The sequence below is a fragment of the Bos taurus genome, chromosome 5, assembly GCF_002263795.3.
Source record: "Bos taurus isolate L1 Dominette 01449 registration number 42190680 breed Hereford chromosome 5, ARS-UCD2.0, whole genome shotgun sequence".
In the NCBI taxonomy this organism is placed as follows: domain Eukaryota; kingdom Metazoa; phylum Chordata; class Mammalia; order Artiodactyla; family Bovidae; genus Bos; species Bos taurus.
Window position 1 is genome coordinate 105,715,470 of NC_037332.1, and position 12,631 is coordinate 105,728,100.

Here is a 12,631-nt window from a genome sequence, read left to right on the forward strand (position 1 = left end):
AACAAATCACAGGATCACATCGTGGGTCCCTTGAAGACAAGTTTGCATTGTATTCTGTAACTCCTCCCCTGCCTGCTCTGGCACAGGGAAGGCTCTCAGTACCTGCGGCCAGCTTCACAGTGCTACCCACCACAGGTGCTCCTGAATGACTTGCACTTCAATCCTCAAAGCTGTTTCTTCAGTTCGCTGAGGCATGGGGTTCTTTGCATGGACCATTCTGTGACTGTTCCTAAAGAAGGCTGTCTGACACATAGCATCCGTGGTGGTGGTTTAGTCGCTCAGTCGTGTCTGAGTCTTTGTGACCCCATGGACTGTAGCCCACCAGGCTCCTCTGTCCATGGATTTCCCAGGCAAGAATATTGGAGTGGGTTGCCCTTTCCTCCTCCAGGGGATCTTCCCGACCCAGGGATGAAACCCAGGTCTCCTGCATTGCCAGGAGGATTCTTTACCAGGGAAACCCCACATATAGCACTGAACTGTCCTAAATCTTCTCTCTAACCTGGGGCATCAGCACCCTGTCTTAGAGACACATCCTGGGTCCAGGTGAGGAGCACTGTGCACCTCTGCTCCTGGTCCTTCCTCTCCTGCCCTCGTGACTTCAGCCCCAACCCGTGGTGGGCTCAGGATATGCAGCTTCAAACTCGACCACTCCCGGTATAAGCTGCGTGTTATTTAAACTGTCTGCACCAGCCTCCTCATCTACACAGAGGAGGTAACAGTTCCTCCCCCAGAGAGTTACTATGAAGAATAAATGAGTTATATGTAAAGCACTTAGTAAGCTCTCTGTAAGTGCCATGTGTAACCAGGATTATTATGGGGCCAGCGGCCTGGGGAAACTAAGATGCTGTCCCTGCTCTCCCGCTCATCTGATTTGTGACTCCAGACATATAAACCCCAAGAGCTCCCTTTCTTCATGTCTAAAGTTAAAATATTGTTAATGCCTGCTGTGTCTACCTCACAGGGTGGCCATGAGATCAGATGAGCAAATACATGTGAAAAATGCTTTTATAAACTATGAAAACATGTATACGTGCAGAATAACAAACACCCGCTTTCTGTGCCTGCATCTGTGACCTCACACCCCGTGATGCCTTGTATAATAGTTCCTGACTCTTCTCTGCCTCCTGTGTTAGCTGGGGCAGGCATCACATCTCTCTCCTCCAATCAGAGGACACATCCAGTCCCAGGACCCAGGACCCCTAAGGACTGGGACACTGCTTAACTGTGGGGACCCCTGGCCTGCAGCTCTGCTCCAGGGACCCTCCTGGGCACTGCTCCCTGGGCATGGCCAGCAGACGTCCCATCTTCACAAGCTCTCTGAATTCAACTCCACACTGCAGGGGAGACCGCTATACTGGTGGAGTGGCTCTGGGCAGTCCTCATCAGGGGAACCAAGCAATCGAACCTCAGCATTTCATAAAGGAGAAGTGACTTTGGGTCTTTATTCTTCCTTCCCATCTCGAATCCTTCCCAAGGCGGCAACTTTGGCTTTGGGTGCCTCAGGCTCTGGCTCCCAAATCTTCACGAGGATGGAGTCTTGGAGGATGCCACGGCCTGATGCTGACCTGGGTTACTTCTGCATCCCTCCAGACACCCACCTAGCACTGTACACAGAGAACATTCTGGATGCACAGCTCCTGATTGGAATTCAAAACACTCGTTTGGGAGAGAAGCAAAATGAGTGGACTTGATGGGAGATTAATTGCACAGGCGTCTGTCGACTGCATGGCTGAAGCTGGATTTTTTCAGAACTGCTGGCTGCCTTCACATTTCCTGGTGGAAGTGGGGCAGGTCAGCAGACAGCCCAGAGTCGTAGATAACTTTTGCCCACACATCATTCACTTTTGGGAGCGTTGGCTTGAAATTGAGGGGTGTGTGTGTTTATGTGTGTGTGTGTGTGTGTCTGGAACCGACGTGCCTTCCGTGAGCCTCAGAGATCCCTGTATTCTCTTCAAATGGGCTGATTACAACACAGAGGATGTGGACGGTGGAGTTTTTCCTGTTTGATGTCACACTGCTACCCTTTAAAAGTCTGAGGGGAAAAAAGGAGGGAATGCAGCTGAGGAGCCTCAGGCCAGAAACCAGCAAGGAAGAGGAGAAAGAGGCCGGCAGAGTCAGAGAGGCAGGGTCGGGTTTCAGACTCAGCACCGATCACTCAGAAAGCTGCGATGCTGGGGGCCCGCCTGGGGCTCTGGGTCTGCACCCTGAGCTGTGTGGTCCAAGCCTATCCCAACAGCTCCCCGCTGCTGGGCTCCAGCTGGGGCGGCCTGACCCACCTGTACACGGCCACGGCCAGGAACAGCTACCACCTGCAGATCCACGGAGACGGGCACGTAGATGGCTCCCCGCAGCAGACTGTCTACAGTGAGTGGGGCTTTGCCTACGCCAGGGGGAAGGGGGCTGCTCTGGGGCCTCTGGGGAGGCCTTAGCTGGGCCAGAGGGCGAATGCAGCCTCCTAGACCCTCGTCCAGTGTGTGCGTCTGTGTGTGCGTGTGTGTGTGCGTGTGTGTGTGCGTGCGTGTGTGTGTGTGTGTGTGTGTGTGTGTGTGTGTGTGTGTGTTTAGACCTCGGGAGAATATTCTGTCACCTCCTCAGTTAGTGTTTATTGGTTTCTCCCAACAGAATAATTTCCATCTTAACTAAAATCTGTCTTCCCACAAAGAGCAACCTCTTCCCCTTTGCCCTGTCCAAAGAGTCATAAAAATGTACAAATGATAGACAAGGAGGCTGGGAGGAAGAGAAGCCAGACCAGTCAGTAGACACTGAGTTATGCTCATGAACGTTGGACTGGGTTAGCCTTGGAGGTTGTAAAGAGGATTCTTGTACCAGACCAAGGCTTGGGATAGATGAATCCAGGGGCTCTTTCCAACTCCGGGCTTCTAGTATTCTGGCCTTGTAAAAGTTCTCAGGAAAAATGCATCAAAGACTAGACTAGACAGCATTCACTGTCTTGATGAGTCTGACCCAGTGAATCCACACACCCATCCATCCACTCATCTATCCAACAACCTTACTGAGGGCTTCAGTGGTACCCAGGCTGCTATGAGCCAGTGAGTCTTCTCTGTGGAGCTGAAAGGTCTACCTAGTAGCAAATTGAGCTGCTTGGAAACTCACTGAAAACATAAGACAATCAGAATGTTTTTAAAGATCAGGTTTGTGGAAAATTGGACCACAGTCTACAATAGTCAGCCAACTAGCTGTGCTTCCGATGTCCTCAGAAGGGAAAATGGGGTGGGAAGAGGATGGATGTTTAAAAAAACATGGTCTTCTCTTTTATGAAAATTAGTAAAAATTACTCTAAGGATACAGAAAAATGCCAACTGATTCAAAATTCAATCAGAGGAGTGAAAGAGTAATCACAATCTCTGTTTAATTTTAAAAAGTGTATTGTAGGAATGACTTGCCCTTTATTGCTGCACGGAATGATTCAGTAATTTTGCAATGGGCTTGCTGTATGCAAGACATTCATTCTGCTAAGAATCAAAGGGCCTTAAACGTGGTAGCAAGACAGATGAACATGCAAAGCCAAGAGTTCAGATCTCAAGTTCTCAGCAGATGGTGACGGGAGATAGGAAGAAGGTCTCCCCAAATACCAAATGGTTTCCAGAACTCAGGGGAATATGGTAGGATTCAGGCGTCAACATCTTGGGAGCCAAGTTTGAGCCACATGGCAAAAATCTGAACTAAATCGGGATACAGTTGTTGCCACCAACGGAGCGCGTGTTTTATTCAATGGATACTTAGCAGCATCTGCAATGTGTCCGACATTCCCCAAAGCTAAGGTGACTTCAAAAGAAGACCCAGCCCTTCAAGCACCTCCAGGCTTCTAACCCTTCATGTCTTCCCGCTGTGAAGAGACTATTAGGAAACATGGTTTTGCACCTCTCATTGAGGGTCGTCCTCCCTTCAAGATGAGAGATGATTTTCGATGCAGGATAGTAGAGGAATTACTGTGATTCCCCTAGATGGAAAGGGCTGCAGACAATTAAAGACTGCTTCTAAAACTTATCTTCCTTTGATGAAAGGAAGCCCCCAAAGATGCATCCTGGTGGGGATGGGGGGAGGGCTGTGAGTGGTGCCAGAAGGGGGCGGGGCTTAGCCTACTGAGTTTGCAGAATGAATCAGAGAGCTTTCCCTCTTGTAGCCACTGACCTCAGGCCCCCAAAAGGCACAGAGCGCTAGTTGGAATGAATTAAAATCAGTGAGAGGAAGCAAAGTGAAATGAACTGATTTCAGATCTTTTTTTTTTTTTTTTTTTTACAGAAATGTGCTTTCGTCATATATAGGTCCTAGCTAAGCCTGTGTCTCTGGCAATTAAGAAACCTGGGGAAGGGACAGAGTCAGGGGTGGGAGGGAGACACTTCTCCTAGTTTGTATAAACTTTTATATTATCCAGATCAGTTATCACATTACATTACATTACATACATATAGATTACATACATATAGAGCATTATATACATATAGATAAAGAAATAGAGAGAGAGAGAGAGAGGTAGGCTAAGATAAAAAGTTACCCAAAAAGGAAAGAAGAAACACCGATACATGTAACAAGGTAGCACAGCTAAGTACCAAGCCGAGGAAGAATTTGTAATGACCTCCCCAGTGAACACCAAGCAATGCTGGAATTTTTGTAAAACCAACGATGGTTTTACACTGATGGAAAGATGTGGGGTGTATTTTCCCTCCTAATTATTTCCAGTAAAATGCAGTTCACTTGATTAATGTGCTTTACTAAATTCTTTTTTTTTAACTTTTATAAGTGAGGGATTTTGATGAATCATTGAGTGTTCAGCCCATCTTTGGTTTGTTGATCATTATTAAATTATCTGCTACAAGATGCTAGAACCTCAGGACTCACAGCTGTGAATAGGGAACCCCTATGAAGCCTGTATCTCCTCCCTACTATAAACAAGATCACCCTTTTGAATTCCGTGAGCCCCACTTTGTGGCAAGAGTAGCAACGAGATGCTTATTACTCCCAGTTAATATTTCTCTCTAGATCCTAAACTTTTTACTTCCTTCACCTTCCCCAGTGTCACTTTCTTTACATGAAGCTGAACTATCCTTGGGCTTTTTAATCTTTCAAAATAATATCTTTCTTTTGGGGACCCCAAAGCTGTTTTGGATAAGGAAGTGGCAACCCACTCCTGTATTCTTGCCTGGAGAATCTCATGGACAGAGGAGCCCGGTGGTCTACACCCCATGGGGTCGCAAAGAGTCGGACATGACTGAGCAACTAACACACAACACAAAGCTGATTACACCCATCATCTTATTTATCACTTACTGGCCATGAGACGAGAATAGGGCAGAAAATTTTCTACTTTTACAGCAGAGGTTGAGGCAAATGGTCATAGTAACAATCACTGGTATTTAGAAAGTGTGTTTATAGTGGATAAAAATATTATCTCCTTACATCCCAAAGTCGACCAAATGGGGTAAATGATTGTGCTCCAAATGAGAAAAGAGATTCAGGAACACAGGTATCTGGCTCGTGGTCACATATGGTAAGTGACCTAAAGCACACCTGGACCGCATCCCACGCTTCTTCTGGGGTCAGGTACACAGACACGGCATCATGAAAGGAAATGTCCTTCACACCTGCCGGGCTCCAACAGATGTGGCCCCAGCAGCCAGGGGTTGGTTGATGCTTTCTTTCTGCCAAATTCTGCCCATGGGTCTGTGCAGACCTGCCTTGGGCCCCTGCACCAGGGAAGGAAAGCAGCTCTTGCCTTTGCTAGACTTCTGCATCGGCTCCCGTGGATTTGGTTCAAGCCTGCGCACCCTCACAGCAGCAGCTCCCTGTCCCTCTGCAGGCTGCCTTCTGTCCGCAGTGGCCCTGGACACCACACACACCACCCAGAGGGACGCAGGCATCTGCCAGTGACGGCCCACGTGATGGCCTGTTGTCAAGGGCAGGCCAGCCACCCTCCATGGAGCCTTCCATCTGCTAAACATTTTCAAGGCACTTTTACAGCATCATCCCTTTTGATCCTGCTGCAGCCCAGGGGAGCAGGCAGCACAGCTGTGAGACGAGAGCGATGACTTGCTGAGGCTACAACATTAGGAAGAGGCGTAACGGGGAACAGAATCTTAATGTATGGGTTCCGGGCTGCTGGCTCAGAACCTCTCCCCTGACCCCCTCCAGGGCACCACGACCTGGAAGCCTCATAGCCATGGCCTGGATTTTGGCCCCTGATTGTGTCTTCTGAGGCTTGTTGTGACCTCAGTTGGAGATGAGCTCCTGGGCCGTGGGCAGAGGATGTCAGGGTCATGGATCGGAGTTTGAATATTGCCATAGGTTCCTCATCATTTAAGTTGGGAGGTTGCTATTTCCAATATTAATAGTGGTGACATTAACAACATAGCAGCTGGGGTTTTAAAAAATGCTTTTTTATTTCTTTAGTTTTAGTGCCCAAGGCATGTGGGATCTAAGTTCTCCAAGCAGGAATTGAACCTGAGCCCCCCTGCAATGGAAACTTAGGGTCTTAACCACTGGACCAGTAGGCAAGTCCCATAGCAGCTCTTTTGAGAATTTAAAATATATCAAGTACTCAGAGTACAACCTCTCAAAAACAGTTATGAAGTGTAATTTTTTTTTCAGCTAGACTAAAAAATCATCAGGCTAGAAACAGCTTCTTGTTCTTTATGTTTCAGGTCTTCCCTCAACAGTAGCGGTAGATCTGAGACACCCCGACAGACGCTACTATGGAGGATTTCATATCCTCTGTACCTCCCATAACCCACCCCACATCCAGAAGCTTCTGTCAAGGCCAATCCTTAGCCACACTTGGAAACCAATGACCACTCCACTTGGGCTTCTTTCTGGGCTTGCTCTCAGCCTCACGGCCTCTGCCTGTCATCATTCTGACTGCTCTGAGCTCACCTAGGGTCTGAGCACTGCCTGTAGCTGTCCTTGGAGGGCTCTGCATGGAGCCCACATGTGGTATATCTGGGGTGTAACTCACCCAGGAGGTGACACCACTTACTGGGCACACAGGCCCGGTGTTCACAGCTCTCCAGGCTACCTTTCTAGAAGACCCCTGCCTGAACTACCTCCCTGGGGACTCTGAGGCCAAATGAGACATGTGGGGAACAATTATCTGGTTGGCTAAGGGAAGAGACCCTGAGACTTAAACAAATGATCCTAGTAGAAAATGTCAGGAAGTTAAACAGCATTTGGGGAGGAAGTCTTGCTCAATTGTCACTCGCATCACACCTTTTATGGCCTACTTGTACCCTTGCTACAAAACAGAAACTTTAGACTTTATTTAACTAGTCACTGGTACTTGTTAAAACTGCAAGTCTCCACGGGGGTGGGCAAGGGAGTGGGGGGTCACACTTAGAGCTGCTGTCACTTACTCAGGGTGTAAGTAGTGTGAATGGCTGTCAGGCTTTTGTCCAGGGCTAGGGGCTTATTCATTTGTTATTTCTGGCTGTGCTGGGTCTTCACTGCCGAGCGTGACTTTCTCTAGTTGCGGCGAGTGGGGGCTGCTCTTCATTGCAGCGCAAGGGCTTCTCATCGCAGTGGCATCTCTTGCTGAGGAATATGGGCTCTAGAGCGTGTGGGCTTCGGTGGTTGTGGTGCCCAGGCTTAGCTGCCCCGCAGCATGTGGAATCTCCCGAACCAGGGATCGAAACCGTGTCCCCTGCATTGGCAGGTGGATTCCCAACCACTGGATCACCAGGGAAGCCCCAGGGCTAGGTTTTGAGAGAGGCTACCCCTGGGGGAGAGGGGCACCAGCAAGTGAGAAAAGGAAAAAGAATAGTGATGAAGAAGCAAGAAGTAATTCCCTGCATCCATTCAACACGGAAAGCTAAACCACCTGTTTCTCCACCCTAGAGAGGCATAAACTTATTAACACAGGTGATGAGGTACATGCTCTGATGGTGTGAGGCATTGTTTGGAGGGGCTGAGAAGAAAGAACAGTCCATGCAGATGAGGGAGATTAGAAAAGTCTCCATAAAATGGTGACATATGAGCCTGGCCTTGGAGCATGAGTGACCTGGATACACAGAAAGGAGAGGAGAAGATTCACACAGAAAGGGTGCTGACTGCCGCCTCGCCGGCTCCACACAGCTGTCTCGGTGGAGGATCAGGCTCCACGTACAATCTGGATTCCTGAAAGACATCTGGGCATAGATTTCAAAATCACAAAAGCTTGGTAGAATGTGACCACCATGGCAAACATTAAGCAGTATGAGCCAAGGACTTCCCTGGTGGTCCAACGGTTAAGATTCTGCACTTCCAATGTGTGGGGGAAGGGGGGACACAGGTTCGATCCCTGGACGGGGAACTAAGATCCATACTGTCAAACAATAAAAGTATGAGCCAAACAAAGGGGACAACAGAGTCCAGGGAGAGAGAAACGTGTTGGCACGGGTAGAAGAATGCTGGGAGCTTGGGGTGCTCCCTACAGGCAGGGGAGAAACAGGAGGCAAGGCGGAGGGGAGGGGCGTGGGGAAGTGGGAGTCAGAAGAGGCTGAACAGGGACAACTGTGAGGAGAGTTCTGTGAAGTCCTCACCCTGCCCCTTCAGATCAATCAAGGCAGGCTTCTTGGAGGTGGGGACCACATGTGAAGCCAGGTTTGGACCTGAATGGTTTTCTCCACAGGCGCCCTGATGATCAGGTCGGAGGATGCCGGCTTCGTGGTGATAACAGGTGTGATGAGCAGGCGGTACCTCTGCATGGACTTCACAGGCAACATTTTTGGATCCGTGAGTTTCTTTCTGTGCTGGGTTATTAGTTGCAAATACTTATCCCACAGCTCTGGCAAAACATAGAACCTTATAGCTTAAAGATTTCCACCTGCAGTGTATCTTGGTGATCTTTTCACTGAGGACTTTTACCCATCTAAGTATCAGATGCTCTGGTTTATACAACTGGGGTCTGAACCCAGTAAGTCCAGCTCATGGTTCCTGGGCTCTCAGCTTCTAATCTGACCTGCCCCCCTTTGTCCCCATTTTTGTACCTGGCACAGCACCTTGTCTGCAGCCCAGGTCCTCACGGCACATCCGTTCATACTGTAAAGTCCGTTAGAAAGAAAGGGTGAGGAGCCACTGGCATCTCATGATGTTGTTCCTAGATGTCCCTGTCCTTGGGCAAGTCCTCTATTATCCGTCAATTTCAGTTTCCTGACCTGGAAGAAGTCAAGGGTGGGGATGTGGATCATATGCCCTGTGGGCTTCCCCCAATTCAAGGTCTGTAAGGAATTCTCTCTGTCCCAGCTGTGACAGCTGCTCTGAGCTGGAGAGCAAGGGCTTTTCCGACCTACAAGGCAGCACTGCCGTTCCAAACATCATGCCTTAGAACAGGAGCAGGAAGGCAGAGCCCCGGAGCTCCTCCCACCAGAAATTCCAAGACAGCAATTACTTTATGTTTTGCTTGCTGTGTCCCAGCACCCACCATAGAATCTGACCCAGAGCAGATAAATATCTGTTGAACAAATATAGATAAATAGATATGAAAATACCTGTTGACCACATACAGGCATATAGAGAGTCCTCATCTTTAAAATACTGACTTCCTGGACTCTGGGGCTTCCCTGGTAGCTCAGTCGGTAAAGAATCTGCCTACAGTGCAGGAGACCTGGGTTCAAACCCTGGGTGGGGAAGATCCCCTGAAGAAGGAAATGGCAACCCACTCCAGTATTCTTGCCTGGAGAATTCCTCGCACAAAGGAGACTGGCGGGCTACAGTCCACGGTGTCACAAAGAGTCAGACACGACTCAGTGCCTAACACTTTCTTTCCTGGACTTTGAGGATTAAATGGCATACTCTGCAAAGGTCCCAGCAGTCACTGGGCAAAACCCAGCCCCAATTAGTGGCTGAGTGAGGGCTTGCCTAGGTCATCTGGTGATGAAGTTCATGTCCTGAATTCGCACGTTCTGTCTCGGCTGGGAGCACTCTCACTTATGCGGGGCCCCACAAACCTCACCCCACCTTTGTCCAGGTGAAAAGGCTGACCTAAGTCGCCGCTGAGCCCAAAAAGGGTTTAAAGGGCAGTGACAGAGCAGGACGAGGCTGCATGGAAGTCGGCCTCCCTCCAGAAAGCTAGTTTTGTCCAGCGTGGCTCCAGGCAGCCACAGGCCGCCAGTGAGTCCCCAGGCGGGCCAAGAGGAACCGCGCTGGGGGCCGGGTAGCTTAGAAATGAGTGGAAATCCCTTTTGCCCAGCAGGGCACGAAGGGGTTTTTAAGGCACGGCTCTTGCAGAGTGGGAGGGAGGGATGGGGTCCCTGGGGTGCGGCTGGTCGCGTCCAGTCCCTGCAGGCTCCAGGCTCACCCCAGTCTCCCCGCCCCGCTTGCAGCATCACTTCAGTCCGGAGAGCTGCCGGTTCCGGCAGCGGACACTGGAGAACGGCTACGACGTGTACCACTCGCCGCAGCACCGCTTCCTCGTCAGCCTGGGCCGGGCCAAGCGCGCCTTCCTGCCGGGCACCAACCCGCCCCCATACGCGCAGTTCCTGTCGCGCAGGAACGAGATCCCGCTGCCGCACTTCGCCGCCACCGCGCGGCCCCGGCGCCACACGCGCAGCGCACACGACAGCGGGGACCCGCTCAGCGTGCTCAAGCCGCGCGCCCGCGCCACGCCCGTGCCCGCCGCCTGCTCCCAGGAGCTGCCCAGCGCCGAGGACTCCGGCCCTGCCGCCAGCGACCCGCTCGGGGTGCTCCGCGGACACCGCCTGGACGTGCGCGCCGGCTCCGCGGGCGCCGAGCGCTGCCGGCCCTTCCCCGGCTTCGCCTAGGGCGTCCGACTTGGGAAAGCCACATCGTCTCCTGGGGGACAGGTTCCCCTGCCACCCCCAGCACAGGAGGTGGAGTGGAGTGGCGGCTCCCTCTCCGGGAAGACCGGCACTCCCTGCTCCAGGGGGAATCGCCCTTTGAGGCCTGCGGGATGGAACTCCTCACCTTCCTCATCCCACCTCTCCACGCACCCCTGGGAGAGAAGGTGTCCCCACCCACTCTCCTCTTCCCCCTCCTGTCCTCTCCATCAGTCCAATCATTAAGAACAAAGGCTTAGGGACTTCCCTGGTGGCCCAGTGGTTAAAATTCAGCCGTGCCAATGCAGGGCATGTGGGTTCGATCCCTGGTGGAGGAACTGAGATCCCACATATCTTGCGGGCCAAAACAAACAAAATTTAAAAAGCAACAAAGGTTTAGGCAGTTTATCCCCTCAACACGCCCACCTCTCACCCAGGGAGGTGAAGGGGAGACCCAAGCCAGCAGATCCTCCACTACCCACTACTTTGTGTCATCTGCCTGGACCCTGCTTGACCCTGACCTGAGAGGACACTAACAGATGGACTGGGCAGTCCTACTCGCAAACATCCTTAAGCATCTCTGGAAAAGCCTGTCCACAAGATTGGCGGTAGGCTGGTCAAAATTTAGCCAGAATGACTCCTCAGAGACCGGAGGCAAGGGATCAAGGTGGAAACATCCCCTCCCTACTGGGCGGTCCCCCTGCCCTGCCCTGTCCCTCTCTGCAACCAAAGCCTGAGGCCCAGAGTGACGCCTGCGGCCCTGACACAGCTCTGCCTCCTGGACCGCCTCTGGCTTGAGTGAATTGAGCCTGAGGAGGGGTTCCGGTCTTGGCTCCAGAGAATCTACCCTGCTAGGATTTGTTTTTCCAAGGGGAAAAAAATTCAAACTCTGCTTAGAGGCGTTTAGCTAAGTCTCTGCTTCCAGGTTGAGTGGCAATCCCAACTACACAACTGTTGCAGGGAGGGGCCTTGAGAACACTACTGTGGGTTCTGGGGTCTTTGTGGCAATTGTGCCCTTTCATGAAGTGGCATTGAGGATCCTGGGGAAAGAAATCCAGGACTGGGGACCCCAGTGCAGGAGTTAGAAAAAGCCAGCACTGTCAGCTCTTCATCACCACCCTACCTGCCCTGCAGCCATGGCCAGAGGCTTAGCTAGGCTCCTAGGCCGGCATGTCTGGGTGTTACTCCACTTGGAAGTTCTGGGGGCACCAAAGACAGTTTTCAGTCCCAGAAGCCCCAGTGGCATCCTGAGGAATACCGACTCTCACTTACAGACGATGGAGCACCAGGCAGGGCACTGATGACTTAGGCATCCTCAGGGGCCCCGTTCCTACCTCTGTTTCAATGGCCACCTGAAGAGGAGAATGTGGGCAAGCAGGGCAGATCTGAATAGCAGCTTCTTCCCAGTCACCTCACCACCCTCCTTGCCGCCCCCCACTTCTCATCATGCACCCAATCGTAGAAACTGATCCACTGTCCTCGCCTGATGCTTTAGGCTGAAGGACCGGTTCCTATTTTGAAACACTCAGACTGTGTATGACACTAAATAGCAGCACATGGCAACTGTTTCCTCTATAGTCTTCATTTCCCATCAGAGATACTATTATACTGTTTAAGAGCTACTGGAGAACTCCATGGAAAGGACTTTGGCAGAAAACTGGTTCTTTGGGGTTTTCTCTTTGGCAGAGTCGAGGGAGCCCCACAGTCTTTTGTCCCTTAGCACATGGCAATATTTATTTATTTATTTGGAAGATTTTGCCTCTCGCTCTGTATTTATAGATATTTATAAAAATGTAACCCCACCCTTTTCCTTTCTTCTGTTAAAAAAAATAAAATTTATCTCAGCTTCTCTGAGTGTTTCTTTTTTT

General features: G+C 50.8%; 1 protein-coding gene across 1 annotated transcript; it reads left to right on the forward strand.

Moving 5' to 3' along the window:
• Window positions 1-1,148: 1,148 nt before the first annotated feature.
• FGF23 (fibroblast growth factor 23) lies at window positions 1,149-12,604 on the forward strand. The gene is made up of 3 exons (XM_002687880.5): window positions 1,149-2,364; window positions 8,618-8,721; window positions 10,311-12,604. The coding sequence occupies exons 1-3, from the start codon at window positions 2,169-2,171 to the stop codon at window positions 10,746-10,748; spliced, it is 738 nt and encodes a 245-aa protein (XP_002687926.1). The 5' UTR covers window positions 1,149-2,168; the 3' UTR covers window positions 10,749-12,604.
• The last annotated feature ends 27 nt before the right edge of the window (window positions 12,605-12,631 follow it).